At 37.3% G+C, this 16,812-nt stretch overlaps 1 protein-coding gene across 1 annotated transcript in view; it reads left to right on the top strand.

The window, feature by feature from the left end:
* ADK (adenosine kinase) overlaps positions 1–16,812 on the top strand; it is a 255,177-nt gene that overhangs the window by 233,121 nt on the left and 5,244 nt on the right. Inside the window, exon 9 of the mRNA XM_010714373.3 lies at positions 3,733–3,819. Within this exon, the coding sequence (XP_010712675.1) occupies positions 3,733–3,819 (87 nt within the window). The remainder of the gene's footprint in view (positions 1–3,732; positions 3,820–16,812) is intronic.

The raw sequence follows: 16,812 nt of genomic DNA, 5'->3' as shown, positions 1-16,812 counted from the left end.
TTACAAGTTGAAGCTTACAAAAGAAAAATGAATTTGTCTCCATCTTGTAAGCATCTGTACTACCACTGTCAGCCCACAGATCAAAAGCTTATTTGAGGAAGTAGCTAGTCATTTTTGTATATATTTTTGGACTCCCTTCTTCCTTTTATATTATTTTCATACAGAATTAAGGGCACTCTAACATGTTGCTCATAAGTGTTCTGTTACAGGTAATTAAATGTAAGTTTACGCATTTAATCTACTTTTAAGAGCAAGAGAGACTGGTAAATGACCCAGTTAAAGAAAGTACTCAGCCTAATTGGATGTAATGATTGCTTGCTGGTGTTTATTACTGTACTAAGAGTAGATGTGTAGTCTGTGATTCTAATTTGTTTTAAAAACAGACCTGGAATATTTGCAGCTATCATCAGAGTTGGATTGTTGCAGTTAACATCACAAACCTTGTTTGTGTTCAGCTAGAATGGGAGGAGCAGTGTATGTTCAGTTAATATTGTTCCCCAGTTGTTACCTCTCCAGACTCATACCTACAAAAATAGATAAAGCTAGTTAAACTAGTGAATATTTTTGCCTGAGGAAAATAGATTTCACATCTTTAGGTACATAATGCAACAAATTTCCAATGGCAACTTTACCAACAAGATTCCTTATCAGTGGGTAGTGTCTTCAACCCATGAAATCATTAATGTTCGATTCTTTCGATATCATTCTAAGACAGTTGAGCTCCTTCATGGTGACCATTGAGGGAGCTGAATCTAAGATTCAACAATTTCCCTAGTTGTACACAGCATTTTTTATTTTATTTTATTTTATTTTTTCCAGTTTGCACTCTCGATTCTCAATTCCAGCAAATGATGCCAAACTGGAATGTGTTGTATCTGAGTGTGTTTACCACAGAAGATATTTGCTGCTTAAAAATAGAACACTGGATTTTATGCCCAGAGGAGCAGCACTTGGATTTCAAAACACTTATGTAATTACTCTTTATTCGTAAGCTCTTAGAATGATAAATGAAATCAGAACTGACTTAGAGATGCGAGGCCACTGATGACCAGTGCACTCAACCAAGGTGTCTCTGTCTCTTCACTGTGATGGATTTGAGAGTTGTACAGAATAATAGATCACATATGAAAATGAACTTAAAGTAACATTAAATTCACAAAAGTAAGGATAGTCAGCAACCTGTGCTTCATCGTCATTCACCCTGTTGTGCCTAGCAGTTGCAAGAAACAGATCAGTGAGAGCTGTTAGGTATCTTTGTCCTGTTACACAGACATTGTAAGGTAAATTAATGGCAGCCTTAGTCCTCAGTACCTTTGTTCTTTGTGAAGCAAAATATTATTTTGTTCTATCTTTCACTGTGTTAACTATTTTTGAGTTTAGTAGACACTATGCTAGCAGAAGCTCTCATAAGGTTAAAGAAAGATAGTTTTCTTTATTGGATGTGTGCAGTGTTTGTAGATATCTTTGTAATGTACTGTGTTCTCCGAAGCCATGTCAGCTGCTTCTGAAAATTCAGTATTTCAAAATATGACTTTATTGCCTCTCTTGAAAGTGTGTAACATTATAGGAAAAGGAGATGGCAAACAGAAGTCAGAAAAAAATGATGGCTTTCAATCAACAGAAGTCATTGATGTGTTTTGGGTTTTCAGACTAATTCAGCTCTTGGCAATTATGTCTACAGCAGAATAAGAACTTACCTGAATGTGGTAGAAGGAGTGGAGGTAAGAAATTAAGACAGAGGAGAAAAGAAAGGAGAAAAATGATGATTCAAACTTTCATCTGTGGAAGCTAGATTCAATAGAGAATCTTGTTTGATGCCAAGCCCCATTTACAGCATTCCAAATACAATGCCTGTGCATTATTCACTCTCTGTGCCCAAACACACACATTTGTATGCATATGCAAGTGTCTGCTGTGTATTTAATGTAGAACATCTGTGTGTGCCCAAGCACTTCACCTTATTACGATGTGTCTTCCACAGATTAATCACTTTGTTCATTGTTTTAGCATTATCTAGAACAGATCGTATGTGTTGTATATTTCTTATGAAATGGATGAATACACTGTTCCTCTGACAGAGTTTATTATAAGACCTCACTTTCTTGATTTCCAATTCAACTGAATCCTGTTAAAATTACTAAAATTCATTGCTCTTGAAGACTATCTTAGGAGTACAATACAGCATCAAAGTTGGTTTCTAAATAGATTTCTTAACAGGCTAGAGTGTAGGGTGTTCTTTAATTGGAAAATTTCATTTATGTTTTCCATTACCCTTTTTCCTTTGCCTCTCATGGATGGCTGTTGCTAATGCTCTCTCCCCTCCCCTCCTGGTGGGCCAGCCAACAGTTCCCTCTGGAGGCAGCATCATTATATCTGCCTGGTTTGCTTGTAGCAGATGGTGAGGAGCAGTAGAGCTGATACACTGCATTTCACAGAAACTGGGATCCTTCTGGTACCTCTGCAGCACACACAGACTTGCTTGATTTGAGACTGTGAATTCTTTATGTGCTTCCCAAACTAGGTTTCCTTGTTTGCTACTGTATGCATTGGTGTGAGAGTGATTTTTATGCTCTGCTGTGTTGCTGGGTGGTGAGGAAGCTACCTATCTCCAGCTTTTAGCTGCTGGAGGATCTATTTCCTGCTTTATTTCTATGTTTTTTACAAAACATTAGAGGAGGACAGCTCTGATGGTTTTCATTTTCACTGGTTGACAGGCTTTTCTTCCCCCTCCCCTTTCTTTAATTCCTGCTGTCTTCCAAAGGACAATCTGTTTGCTCTGAGACAGTTTAATGCATACTGACTACCAGAGGCAGAACTTCCATTGGCTCTGTTACAGGGGGAATTTACACTTTAACAAGGTATTGTGACAAGGTGGTAATTATATTTTTATCACGTCATTATGACATTACCACCTGGAAAGCCATAGCTGATTAATTAGTGGCGTATATTAAATTTATAACCCTCGAACTCTAAAGTTATCGTACCTAAGTGGTGTAATTATGTTGAACTGTGGTGTGGCAGTGAATTGAGGTGAGGATGCTGAGTATCCACCTATTGCAATAGGTTTTGCGAGTGCCAGTAGAGGGCAGGGAGCCGCAGAGATGGAAATACTTTTTAAAAAACAAATGATAAGAAAGAATAGAATTGAATTCTTGAAACGAAATCCAGTCAGATGGACAGTTGCAAGGCTTCTTACATATGTGTGTTTTCTAAAAAGATGTAATTTGAGAGCACTCAGATATACACTAGCGCTACATTTTACTGTTTTATTTTTACATGTATTTTGGTTTTTGCAACGCAGGCATTTCTGTGGAGCTTTTGAGGCTTGGACAGGCTGTTCTGGAGGCCGCATCACCTCCCTGCAGCTAGTAGGAAGCACTGGTTCTGGCATGATGGGCTTTTCTTGGTCTTTTTCATATGCCCACGTTTTATATTGTTCCTCCTGATTTAGTTCTGTTTTTATATCACTACTATTAGGAGATAAAGAAAAGATATGGAGCTGAAAGTAATTAATGAAACTGTCCACAAGAAATAGCTTGATCAAATTTACTTCCATACGCCTATGCTGTTAGTACTGCAATGTAAATTAGTATTATAAACCAAATCTGATTTTATCCAAATTATTGTACTAATGGTAAGAACACCAGTTTTGAATTGTTTTAATTTCACTGTTTTGCTTTTCTAAGTCATATTTGCAAGTAACTGATGTTTTATTCTCTCTTTCCATTATAGAAAATGAAGTAACTACTTTCCCTGTGTTGGTGAGTGATCAGAGTGAAATCGTGGATACCAATGGGGCTGGAGATGCATTTGTTGGAGGTATTTCTCACTTCACTCCATTTGGAGATTATCCTATTCTTTTTTCCCTAAATATACAATTTTTTCATATAACCGTCCCTTAGAACTTTAAAAGTTCTTTTAAAGCTTTTCTCTGCATCCTCAAGTTAAGTGATTTAATTAAGTTCTGATTTTTTAAGGGGAAGATGTGTTCTATTACTTTAAACATAGTATGCTGCTATGCTATATTCTGGTCGTTTTTTATGAGATTAATTATATCTGTCAGACTGTTGCATAAGCAAGCTGCATCAAGGACTATACAGTGTACAGAAATCCCTCCTGGCTTAAATGTTAACACACTGTTGTTCTTTAAAACAGGTTGTAGTGAATATTAAACAGTATGTTAATAAATGAGTGTAGTATCTTCTGATCATGTCAATTTTGGTAGAACATCTGTTTCTAATACAATTATTTGGACATCAGGAAAGAACACAAAGGGTTAATTTGTTAAAACAAACCCAGAAAATATCTGGCATTGCTTAATATCCATTTGCAAACTTACTATTTTTTTTGGCACAAGCTCTAAAGAAAAAAGAGGATGTTATGTCTATGCCTGTTTTTAAAAACGATTCAATATAAGCCAAAAACCAATCTAATCCAAAAGTTCTGTCATTCGTTGTACCTTCATACATGTAGTTCTGTGATGCACCGGTGCATCCTGAAGGCTCTGATGTCCAGGACATAGTGTCTCTAAAGAGCTCCATTAGTCACTAATTTACTGGAAACATTACATTTTCTTCATAAGCAGATATGCAAGGCTCAGTCTTGTGAGTATGAAGCAGTGTGTTACCCAAATCAAAGCTTCAAGAAAGTGTTCAAAATAAGCTGTTAAACATGTGAATAGTTTCATCCCTACTCAGTATATCACTTATCTATGATAAAGTTTCAGTATACATCCGGCTGAAAATAGGAATGCTGTTACTCATTTGCCTTGGTGCTTTTGTGAATCAAGAAGGGCAGAAATAGAGGAAAACACATTAGGTCACGTTATTCATACACCTTTTATTGCACACTTATCACTCTCTATTGTTCCTAGACAATAAAGACTGACAAAAAAAGAAGACTAAATTTGAACCAGTGAGTAAGAGTGACTATTAACATAAATAAGATCTTCAAGATCTTATATATATGTGCTCTGTGTATCAGCTGTGCCGGTAAGCTGCTGTTCTTGTCATGAAGAAAGAAAAGTTCTTGCCCATTTTGTTTTCAGTTCCTGAAAATAAAATAACATTGGGTAGTGCCCAGGTGAGCAATACAGTAAACATCAGTCAAGCCTTGCCTCAGCAGGAAGAGTTTTTCACATCTGCCACATTTATCTCAGACTGTATTTATTCTCAGTTCTTCAGATTTTAAGCATTGTGTGGAGATCAGGACTATAATTTTTTTTTAATAGTCCTACCTTTGTTCTTTCCTGATTTAGCTGCAGGAAGAGAATTACAACTAATTAGGCTTGAAGAAATGCCTGGTCTCTCAAAACCATTTCTCTTTAAATTATATCCTTTTACTTGGTACTTCCACAGCTGGTAAAAGGGCTATAAACACTGGCTTCAGTAATTGTTCAGAGTATACTGGATAAACTGGATGATATAAGGCAAACCAGACCTATTCCAACTGCTGCCTTCCATCAGCAGAATAAAGAGTTCAGACATACCCTATCGGGCAGGGCTTGGTTCAGTTGTGAGATTCCTTTCACTAAGTGTCCAGCAGTGGATTTCAGCAGTTTGAAGGGTCACAATGTGGATAATGCTAAATTTGAATGGGAAGAAATGGAAAAAAGTAACTCCTCTAGAACATCAACTTCCCTTTGCCATCCTAAGACTAATGAGTTAACATGTCTGGATATAGCAACAACCTTCAGTTGAAGGTAGGGAGGAATTATGACAAAGGTCCTTTATTATCATTTATGGGCACATGCTCTTTTCCGTAGTTCCCTATAATAGCACTGGGGCCTCAGATGCTTTTTGTATGCAATACAGTGCAGTGTAGCATGGCATTATTCCATTCTCCAACTCATCTCACCAGGTTATGGAAGACCACAGCTACTTTTCCCTCTGGAATGGGAGTTGCAAGACTGTCTGGAACCTCATTGCAATTAGATCTATACCTGAGCATCAGTGTGTGAGCTTAGGTTCTTCTGAAACCGTATTTCATTCTGCTATGACTCAGAAACCAATGTGAGCTTTTAAATACAGTTCTTCCATTAGGTTCTGAGTTCTCCTCTGCCACCACATAAATAATAAATTGGTCATTTATTCTCATCAGAGAACAGATTTTCCTGAGTTTAGTCCAGATGGAAGATTTGGGAGTCATAACAGTCTGGATACACAGCTGACTCTACTCTTACATACTGTGGTCTCCTTCTTCATGGAGTCATTTCATTTTCCTTCCCATATGTAGGAAATGGCACACTGAACTGAGTAGGCTTTGATTTGGTCTGTGTTTCATTTGGGGGGATCATTTCTGTATCACACTTTTCACGTGTTTTCAAAGTATGTACTTGCAACAGGAAGAGTTCTTTACTGTCTCTTTAAAGAAAACCCTACACAATAACGTGGGCAATACTACCTAACATGTGTATCTTCTGTTGATTCTAGCATTGAGCCAGGTGCAATTTTATTGTCCTGATGGAACTTTTATAATGGGAAGGCTATATTCTCTTCAGTGTTTTCGTAGTTTCTGTCTTAGATTGAGGTATTTATCAAACTGTTCCTACCTAGGCAACAGTACATATCATATTTTGATTTTGTTATCCTTGTAGTAAAAGTGTTTCAAAGTTCATCTCTTAATTCGAAAACGCACTGGTTGTTACACACCGTACTCTCCCAGATATTTAGTTCTTTATTCAAGCAGTAGAGAGCTCTTGAGTCTCATGCCATGTGAAGGTATGTTAACATAATGAACGGTGGTTTTGTTGGGGCAAAGTATCTTGGCTGAGAGGGAAATGTGGAATATAATGAGAACTAACCCCATCAAGCAGGATTTATTTTACATTAAGAAGTCAGGTTTGTTAGACTTTATCATATTTTGGAAGATCTTCCACTGAGGCCCACTCTTCCAGAGGTGTAACTCACAGACTGTAAGGAAATTCCATCTGAACAATTATGCCAACTTGGCAAGTCATGTATATTCTCTGTGCGAGAGTGAGAAATAAGAAATCTGGTGTGTTTTGTGTTTGTTTGTTTGTTTTTCCCTAGACCCTATCTAACTATTGACGGTCATTTAACCTTAAGTCATGGAAAAGACAAAGTTTCTGGGTACTTGTGAGTTGATTTATCAGTTCAGTATCCGAAGCTGCTGGCCTCCAAGGAGAACGATCTCACTCCAATTGATAGCAACAAAAAACGAACTACATTCTTCAGTTGAAATGTGATTTTATTAAGTTGGCATCAGGAATATCCTTAAGATCTTTGCCTCTATAGGCATCAAGTCACTTGCCATTCAGGCTGGTGCAGTGCATGCATGCAAAATTGGGTTTTAAAACTGCTGCAGGTAGCCTTGTGCTAAAAATTCTTCTCTAAACAGTGCTAACAGAATGCTACCTTTATTGCTTTCCAACAACACTGCTGCATTTTAGGAGTTTAAGCAATAATGATTTATTTTATAGTGTCTCAGCACCTCCTGTGAATTTCAGGGGTGCCACAGATTTTTCAGTTATAAATCCCTGAGGAACCCATAAATTAAAGTTGCAAATCCACCTCTGGGTTCTGAGGACATTGACAAATCACTTGAGCTTTGCTGCCATGGCTTGTGACACAAGAGTCCTCGTAATGGAATTACAGCCTTATTTTGTAGAGTTTGTGGAACATTCTGCTACTCATTAAATTATCATTTATTTATTGCTAGTCAGCCCCATTTTGAACCTCTGCAACAATGTTAATCAAAGCATATTTAATAGCAGCAAACATTGAAATACAGGCAGTATTACCATCTTATGCTTTCCCTATGCCTTCCTTCTCTCTTTAGCCATAGTAAGGTCTGCCTTCTGCTGAGACTTCTCTTTGTCATTGTCCCTGTAACCAATGAAAGCAGCAAGAATCTTTCTGATAGTTACTGTCAATGTTCCCTGCAAAATCTCTGCCATTAAGAAGAATTGGATCAAGAATTCATAATAAATGAATAGAAGGTTTAAATCAATGGTTTTTTTCAGGTTTTGCCAATAGAAATATTGACTTGGTAATCTACTATGATTTAGTTCTATACTGCATGAAAAGTGCTAGAGTATGAAGTGTAACCACAAATCATTGTCAAGTAGTGTAATGAAGCTGTGGCAGAATGATCACAGGTATATATTACTTGTCATCATGCTATGAAGATACTATACCATTCTCAAGGAGAAGAAATCCCAAGATATAAGGAGCTCTTCATCAAGCATTATAAGGTGCCAAATACAAGCCAATAGCAATTTGCCTCTGTTGGTATTAACACTGAGTCAACAGCTCAAGCCACTTGTCAATTTAAAAATCCCATTGACAGCTTTCATGTATAGAGCAATGTCATAAAGCTGTTATCTATAGTTTGAAAGCTGCATTGAGAATTTTTCTGATGCACAGATAGAAGTGGCAGTTTTCTATCTTTTGTGAAACCCAGTGTGATTCTGATGAGGTGGCCATCTTCTGTTTCAACTGTCAGGAAATGACTCTGAGATTAGGGAGAGCAACAGAAGCAGACTTCTCTCCTTCTGTATGTATTCTTGAGTAAATGTGCCTCGTGGCATCCTCATCTTCTCTTTGGAAGTCCTTGTGGAGATATTCGCCTCCTTTTATTTATGCTTCTATCACCAACCTGGCTAAAGTCATTCCTTCATCTTTAATGTGAAGTTAATCCTGAACAATATTTGTCCATCTCAATCTGAATGCCTTTATAAATTAGATAAAGACCTTGGACTCCTCTGAATTTTCCTAAAGATCTTCACATAGTTCCAATTTTAGTCTGCTTTTGGGAGGTAAGAGCTAATGATTGTCTATAAAGTAACAGCCAGCTTTGACTTCAGAGTTAAGTAATATCTGACATATTTCTACATCATTGAAATGTTAAAATATTATCCTTAAAGGAAAACAGTCTTCAAATATATAAATGCATGCATACACTTATAAAAATGCTGTACCAGAAAATGTAGACTTGTAAAGAATCTACAGTGCACAAAATAATAGCTCATCATTACTGCTCTCCTTATAAGTTTGATCCAAGAAACCTTTTTTAAAAAAGCTTAGTTTCTGTTTTCCAAGCACTCCAGTGCTTGGAATATCTTCACTGAAGCCAGTGCATTTAAACAAATATAATACTGATAAAAATGGAAAGAGAATTAAGTCCACAGAATCCATCATTTATGGAAGGAATCGAAGAATATTTAAGATTAAAAAAAAAAAAAACTTGATGGCATCTACCATGATCTGAACTGGCTCTATTTTAAGCCACGGGATGGAATCAGTGACCTCCAGATGTTCCTACAGGACATGAAGGACCCAGGTGCCATTTCCTGCTTCTCTGAAAGTCCCCCATCAGTCATCCTTTGTGGGTTGTGTTGGTTAAAGAGCAGAAGCTGACTAAATTAAAAAATGAAGCTGATACAGTGGCGATTCCATCTTCTCACAATAAATCTGATATAGAGCTAAGATGGGCTGTGTTCATGGCTTTGTTTAATAAGTCTCTTATGTATTACAAGTAGAGAATTGTGCAGATAGTGACATGTGCATGTGTGTGAGAAATGGGAAACATTCTCATGGATGCTATATGACTATACCAGGAGTGCTAAACATGACAAAAAGATCTGATAATGCAGTCAGCAGAGACAGGTGATTGGAGTGGTTTGTCAGAATGCTGAATTATGAGTAAGCTTGCAACTGTATTAAAAAGCAAGCTCTTAATGGATTTTATGGGACTAAGACTACGAAAGAATCTGTTTTTACCAGAAACACAGCAGATGAAATACTCTTTCTTGTTGTCTTTTTGTCTCTGTATGAATCTCTGTTGTAAGTGCTGCCTTCTCTCTGATACTCAGCACCCCCCAAAATATTCTCGATTGGTTGTAATAGGAGCTCAAGGAACTAGGAGTTGTTCTTTAACGAACAGCAGGAGGATAATATCAGAAGCTATTTAATCTACTTACACTGGTCTTAATTTGTATAGGGGTTTTTGTATGTGTATAAGATACCTTAGGAAGTTGTCATCAGTTTAAATCACATTTGATAGAGAGAAATACAGTAGATAAAATGTCACTGCTGTCAAGTAGTATCTTCAGATAGCTCTAGAGCCACGAGATGGAATTTTATTTGCCAGCTGGGGGTGAGGCCTTTGTGTATGTGTGTGTGTGATAGCAATTAAATATGCATGTACATGTAACTTATGGTTTATTTCTGTTATAACATTTATCTTCGTGAGAAATGAGACGAGGGGATACTTTTGAATTGTTTTGTCTTTTCTTTGAAGTAAAGATAAATGTTTTAGCAGAAATCAGCACTCTGTTAGTCTTCATTTATACAGCATGGGTGGCTAATTGCCTCTGAGCAATCCTGTTGTTACAGAGATCATGGCTGATGAGATATGAAGCTTTGAAATAAAAATACCTTCTTAATGTCAGCAGCATTTTGACTGACAGCCCATTTTGCCCATCTTTAATACTCCTGTTTTATAAACAGCATACATGAGTATGCTGTTAATAGCCAAGCTACAGATAGGGCATCAATCTCTGCTTGCTAGGGGAAATCTTGACAACATGTTCATGACTTACCTCCTGTGTGTTCTGGTTGCATCCTTAACTCTCTCAGGCAAATGTCACATCTAAACCTAGGCTATTAGGTGGCCGTGTTATCTCTGTAACTGATCTTTGACAAACTAGGAGATGACCAGATTACATTTTCCTGGCTGACTTTGTTCAGTCTCAGCTAGAGGCACTTCATTATTCTGATCAATACTGTAGCTAGTTGCTAGTACTTTCAGCTTTTATTCTGGCACAAATTAAATATTTGTCACAGTTTAAATTGCAGGTACTTGAGCAAAACCAGAAAAATGAATGCCACTCAGGAAAACAAGGAATATTCCTGTTTTCTCTTTAATCCCCTACTTAATTTTTACCAATTCCATTCAGAATTATTTCATTGGAAGTAATGCACTCTTTTGTGTTGGCATTATATGTGACTCTGGTAACAAATGTCCCAGTGTAGTTGTGATCCAATCCATTTAAGGTTACTCCAGTTGCTACTATTCCACAGATTGCTAATTGTTCAGCTTAGTAAGTTTATTACTTACTTTTTTTTTTAATCAAAATATAGTAACCTACATATGGTAATTCTCATTTTTATTTATACTATATTAAGACAATCCAGAAAAATATGTAGCAGAGTTACTGTAAGGCAAAATGTTAGTATATTTGCTGACATTTATTTTTTTTCAGTAGAAGGGAGAGATCCCTTCAAAAGGATCAGCGAATGGAAATAAAAACCCTCAGAACTTTCTCACTAGACTGCAGAGGACCCGATCCATCCAGCTGCTGTGTCTCTTTTCCTGTCAGTGACAACACCAGTGTTAAGGGAGTCTCAGTATGCAGCAAGGTGATTAATATTTGAGGTTTTAAAAGGCCTAATTTCCCTCACCATAAATTCAGAGTCGTTCTGGACAGGCTTTGTGATAAGCAAGCATTGAATAGGCTGTGTACATTTTCAAAACAAGTCCGCTACATTAAAAATAGATTTTAAAACCCGCTATAAGGTTCCAATTTTTGACAAATTGACTTAACACCTCAAAGCAAATGATTGCCATTAAAAATATTTTGTCATGCTTACTATCCCTATCCTCACAACATTTTATTTTATATTAATGTGTCATGTATTAGAGAATCATGTAATGATAAATAAAATGTTCATGTGGAAGGTTAGAAACTAATGAGTTATTATTGCCTTGCTCTCAGACTGTTGGTAATATTTTTGTGTTATTTTAATGTATTCTGAGTAGAGACAGAGGCACTAGTCAGATTGGATCATCAAGAACATTCCCCTGGGAGTCAGGGCAGGAAGCAGTCCCCTAAGAAATGATGTGTCAGATTAAGCTGATGTGATATTTGCAGGAAACACAACACGCAACAAAATGTAAAAATACACTGAAATCACTGTTATTTTTTTCACATCTGAAGTGAATTGGTTTGGTGCTACAGAGACTGACACAATGATCATAAAGGCATTCTCAAGGTGTGGTGTTAGCTAGGGATTTGCTCATTCACTTCTTTTGCACAGTGGCTTCTTCTATTATTAGATAGCATAATAACTTCTCCCATAGTTTATTCACTTTTCCCACACTGAGATGGGCTCATATTTGAGGTGGGAACATGGCAAGTTTGCAGTAAAAAGGAAAGAAGAAAAAGGAAAGAAGATTAAAAAACATGGTCCCAGTTGAAAGCGGCGATAGTAGAAGCACATCCAGGTTTGTTTGACGCTGATCTCTTACCATGCATAAAAGGACGTTACTGTTAAAGTGGTCAGTGAATGATTCATATCAATTCAGGACTGCAGCAGATATTTAAATAGACAGAAGTTACTAAGTGATGTTCTGTAGAATATGATGCTGTGGTAAACTTTCAGCCCAACAGAATTAAGAAATTCGTAGGCTATCTCACTGCCAAGTAATTTCCGCTGCATTGGTTATTGCTTTCTGATTCTCTTTCAAACTGCTTGGCTTGATGGTGTGGAAGTATACCTGCAAATAAATCCTTACTGGCTTACAGTTCTCTGCAAATACAGCCTAAAATTTCTAGCTTTTGCGGATAGGAATTTCAGCCACGAGGTAAAATGCACATAGCCATTGCTGTACATGAACATATATCAGAGCATCATGCTCCCAAACAATGTTAAAAACTGAATAGAGATTAACAGTTCCATTTTGTTATGCTTAGGACTTCATTACTCCTATGTTGAAGTAGTGAAATTTTCTTTTTTATCCTGAGCTGTAGCTGTAGTAAGCTGCACCATTTGGTGTCAATACTGAGAATCTGCTCTGAAGCTCAGAAAATGTATCAGTCCTGAGGTACTAATGAAAAGGGGAAAAAAAGTTTTTTTTCATTCCTATGACTCAAAAATAGCTAAGGAGGATTTTAGTTTTTGAAGAACATTTCCAGGAAACTTTCTAGGAGAAGCTTCTAGAAAAAGTAGAGAGCAATATCAGCCTAGAAAGTTGGGTGTTTTTTTCTCTGATGATTGGACATTTCCAATGAAAATACCTGCATTATGATTTGGCACACACACTGTCTTGGATTATTCTTTGCAAGCTCGGGGGATTTTTTGTTTTGTTTTTGTTTTATCAAATGTTTTCCACCTAATCTTGGCTGTTGGAAACAAGCCCAAAGGCACCAGATTCTGATCCAGAAGAGAATTTTGCCAAGGTTTATCTTCTGGGTTTAAAAATGAAGAATAGGACCATCAGAAGTTATAACTTCTTATAGTTATATCAGTTTCTACTATCACATCTTTCTTGGAGCATATTGTAAAATTAAATGATTCTGCTCCCAGTCAATGAGATGCACTGGGGACTTTTAATAGAAGTTATATGCAACACAGATTGTAAGTGGAGCCCATGGAGGATGGTTAATGTGAAGGGTGTCACGGTATCAAACACTTCAGCCTCTCCTCTGACTATGAGTTGTTCTTCCACAGAGAATAGAATTACTCAGTCAAAGCATATGCTGAGAAGTTGAAGTCAATGGGAAAACTTCCATCGGTCTCACCAGAGGGATCTGAGTTTTCTCCATCCCTTGCACAGCCTTCAGGACCAAACTGCTTTGGAGCTGCAGTCACTCATACTTGCACAAAGACATCAAAGAAACAATAATTTTTCTTCTCATACAGTCTCTGATGGGACCAAGCATCTTTATAGGCCCTGGAAGTATGATTGCACCTTACTGTACAACCTGTTGTGAGCTGGCCCAGAAAGTCCAGCAGTGGCAATCATATGCAGTGCAATAGAAATGTTCAGCCTTGAGTAATTTTTTCCTAATGGAGTAACAGGGATATAGTGGAGTTGTATTTTTTGATTGTTACATTCTTTTCAGGAATCTTGCATTGACTTTTTCCGTATGTAATGCTTTAAAACATTAGGATCTGAGATCTTTTTTGTTTTGTGTATTCAGCACTTCTTCTCCAGTCCTGAAATGGCTGCTAAAGTGATATGAGTACACTCCTTTCCTTTATTCTCGGTCTTCCAGTAAATGCGAAGTTGCATTATTTGCATATGTCCATAGGTGACTGTGTGAACTCAGAGATAAGAAAAGCATGAATCTGTCCTAGTGGTCCTGACAGGAACTGAGCACGCTCAAAATATATCCATAAATATAAAGAAAACAAGAAGGATAGAGGCAGCAACAGCAGTACTGACTGCTTTTCTTGAATGAGTGTTTGCTTTCATATTCATGTTGTGATTAGTGGTTAGAAAATAAGTTTGTAAAAGTGAAGTACACAGACAGTGAAGTGCATCCCCAATTTAGCTGTGACCATTTTATAAATAGAGTAGATATAGACTTCCAAAACATTTTATTCGTGATCTCATGGTTTTGTCATTCTCTGGAAGTAAAAATATTGACATTTACCAGGCTATTTGTTCCAGCTTTCTGATCCCCTGCAGTTTATTTTTATAACAACCTTATCGATGAGCCTCTTACTCAGCTCTCTAGGTTTAACTGAGTTGAGTCGATTTGTTACCACAGCTTCAAGTAGCTGTTACAGAACAAGCGAGACATCCTAATAAAGCTGTAAACGTGTTTACTCAAACATGGTATTGATTTTACTTGGAGAGGGAGAAGCCAGTGCTTAGCATGGTGTCAGGGAGGATGAATTTAACTGCAGCTTTTCATTGTCATCTGTCATGGTTGTGAAACACTAAGTGAAGCCACAAGAGGATAATTAGAATTGCCAGAAATTTAGCCCCTAAAATCAGTTAAACACTTGGGATTTTTGTAGTTTAATTAGTTTTTATTAAAACTTTCCTCCCGTGGTATACTTGGGAAGGCTTTTCTAATGTTCTTTCTGTTCTTTCCAGCGAGAGTGAGATTTCAAGGTTGCCACTTGTTAGATATACATCTTAAATGACTGCTTTTCTGAAAGGGTTGGTAACCTTTCTTCACTCTACTGTAATTAGGCTGGCAACGCAGCTCTATAGAAGCATAGAGCCATCTCATTTTAAAAGAAAAGGAAAGATGGTTTACTTTGTGCACTTGTTTGTACCTGTTGAATTTAATATCACGAACACGCATATATGGAATACATCTTCCGCTATATCAGGAGAGAACTTAGGCGTGTGAAGATTGAAAGAAGTATCATGTTCTTGAAGATGCTTACATTGGTCTTCTATACCGTACGTCTAAAGGTTGAGACCACAGTGCCAAAATACATGAAAACAGGAGCCAAATCCCACCCTTAATCAAAAACGTTTCCGTTTAAAATAGCCAGCATTTGGTTCGATAGCAATGGGCAGTGCCTTTGGCTTACCACAGTTCTTGGCTGTAATATGCACCATCTGCCACAAAATTAAAAAAGAAGAAACCTCAGCATGTTGACGTACAGTCGTTCAGTGACTACACTGATGCCAACATCTTTTACAAAATCTAGGCTGGCTGGTTGGCTCTTGGCACCAGCGTTGCTAACCACCTAATTACAGCTGACCAGACTCATGGTGCTCCACAACATTAATCCACTCCAAAAGCAGTAAAAGACATCCGAAAAAGCAAAAAAAAAAAAAAAAGCAACCCCCAGTCATATCAGCTACAAGACTTTAAATTACCAAGGTAATGTTTCTTGAAAACTGCATCTTCCCATGCTGATGGCCTGGAAAGCTGCTGGGATTTCTTAAAAATAGAATAACATTCAAGCAACTGTGATAAATGCTGTACACAAACAAGAGTGTAAAAAGGTGCTTGCAGCTGTCTTCTGCAGTGGGATAACACCATCTTAAAAAGGTCATTCACAGATTAAGCTGTAGAAACTTTAACTACAAGAAAGAGGAGATAGCTCTGTTGCTCATGATCTGGGATGGGGACGATTCTGCAGGTGAATGGCTGGGCTAACAATGTACTGGGTCCTTCAGGGTTCACCTGAAGGGTGAGGATTGTCTGGGAACATCCTGGCAAACATTCATTGATGGTCTCTAACTTAGGGTCAGGTTGTGATTGTTTATAATCAATACATTTGATCACTGCATTTTTCCTGCTTTTTTTCTCTTGTATTTAAAAAATTACATTACTATTTCTTTGAGCATTTTATGAAGTTTGGAATTGTGAAAGAGACTGCAGAAAGACTAATACTGGGGAATCTGAACGTCAGAGGCTATAAACGGATTTCCAGCCAGCATTAGTAATTAACAGTCATTAAAATTAATTGTCAAGTGTAAAATTTGAAATGAAACATTTGGCTTCAATATGATCTGTTTTTAAGTGTTGTTAAACCATTTCTGAAGCAGACCAGAACTGTTTAAAAAAAAAAACAAGCTATTGGACTCCTACATTTCCATCCAACTGCACTAGTGCTAGGCGTTCGTTCAGAGTTACCGCTGATAATCAGGAAACAAAACTTGCAGAGAAATCACATTTCAGTGAAATTGCCCCTGAAATGCCTACTTTGCTGGTCGCGAAGAAATGAACTTGTTTCTTCAATAATGATTTTAAAGTGCTACTCCTCTCTAAAAAGTTACAAAGTAAGGACAGCACCTTTTGTGTCAGTGGGCGCACTGTTTCACTGTGTCTTTTCAGAGTTGCATTGACATGGCCAAAGAGATGTGAGCTGATTTCGGCAAGGGCCTTCTCTTGGGTGTGGATTGTGAGGCTCAAGCACCACTTCTGGAACTTGGCTTGCAGAACTGTTAATTTGGTGGTGAGCACACAAAGGAAGGAAACAACTCGACTTTTCTGTTTGCAGACCTAACATTATAAACATTGTCTTCGAGCATATGTAGCAAAGATGCTGCAGATAATAAAGATTAACTCTTGATTATTTCAGGCACTCT

This window comes from Meleagris gallopavo, chromosome 8 (assembly GCF_000146605.3).
Source record: "Meleagris gallopavo isolate NT-WF06-2002-E0010 breed Aviagen turkey brand Nicholas breeding stock chromosome 8, Turkey_5.1, whole genome shotgun sequence".
Classification (NCBI taxonomy): Eukaryota; Metazoa; Chordata; class Aves; order Galliformes; family Phasianidae; genus Meleagris; species Meleagris gallopavo.
This window is presented reverse-complemented; position numbering and strand designations above follow the sequence as displayed.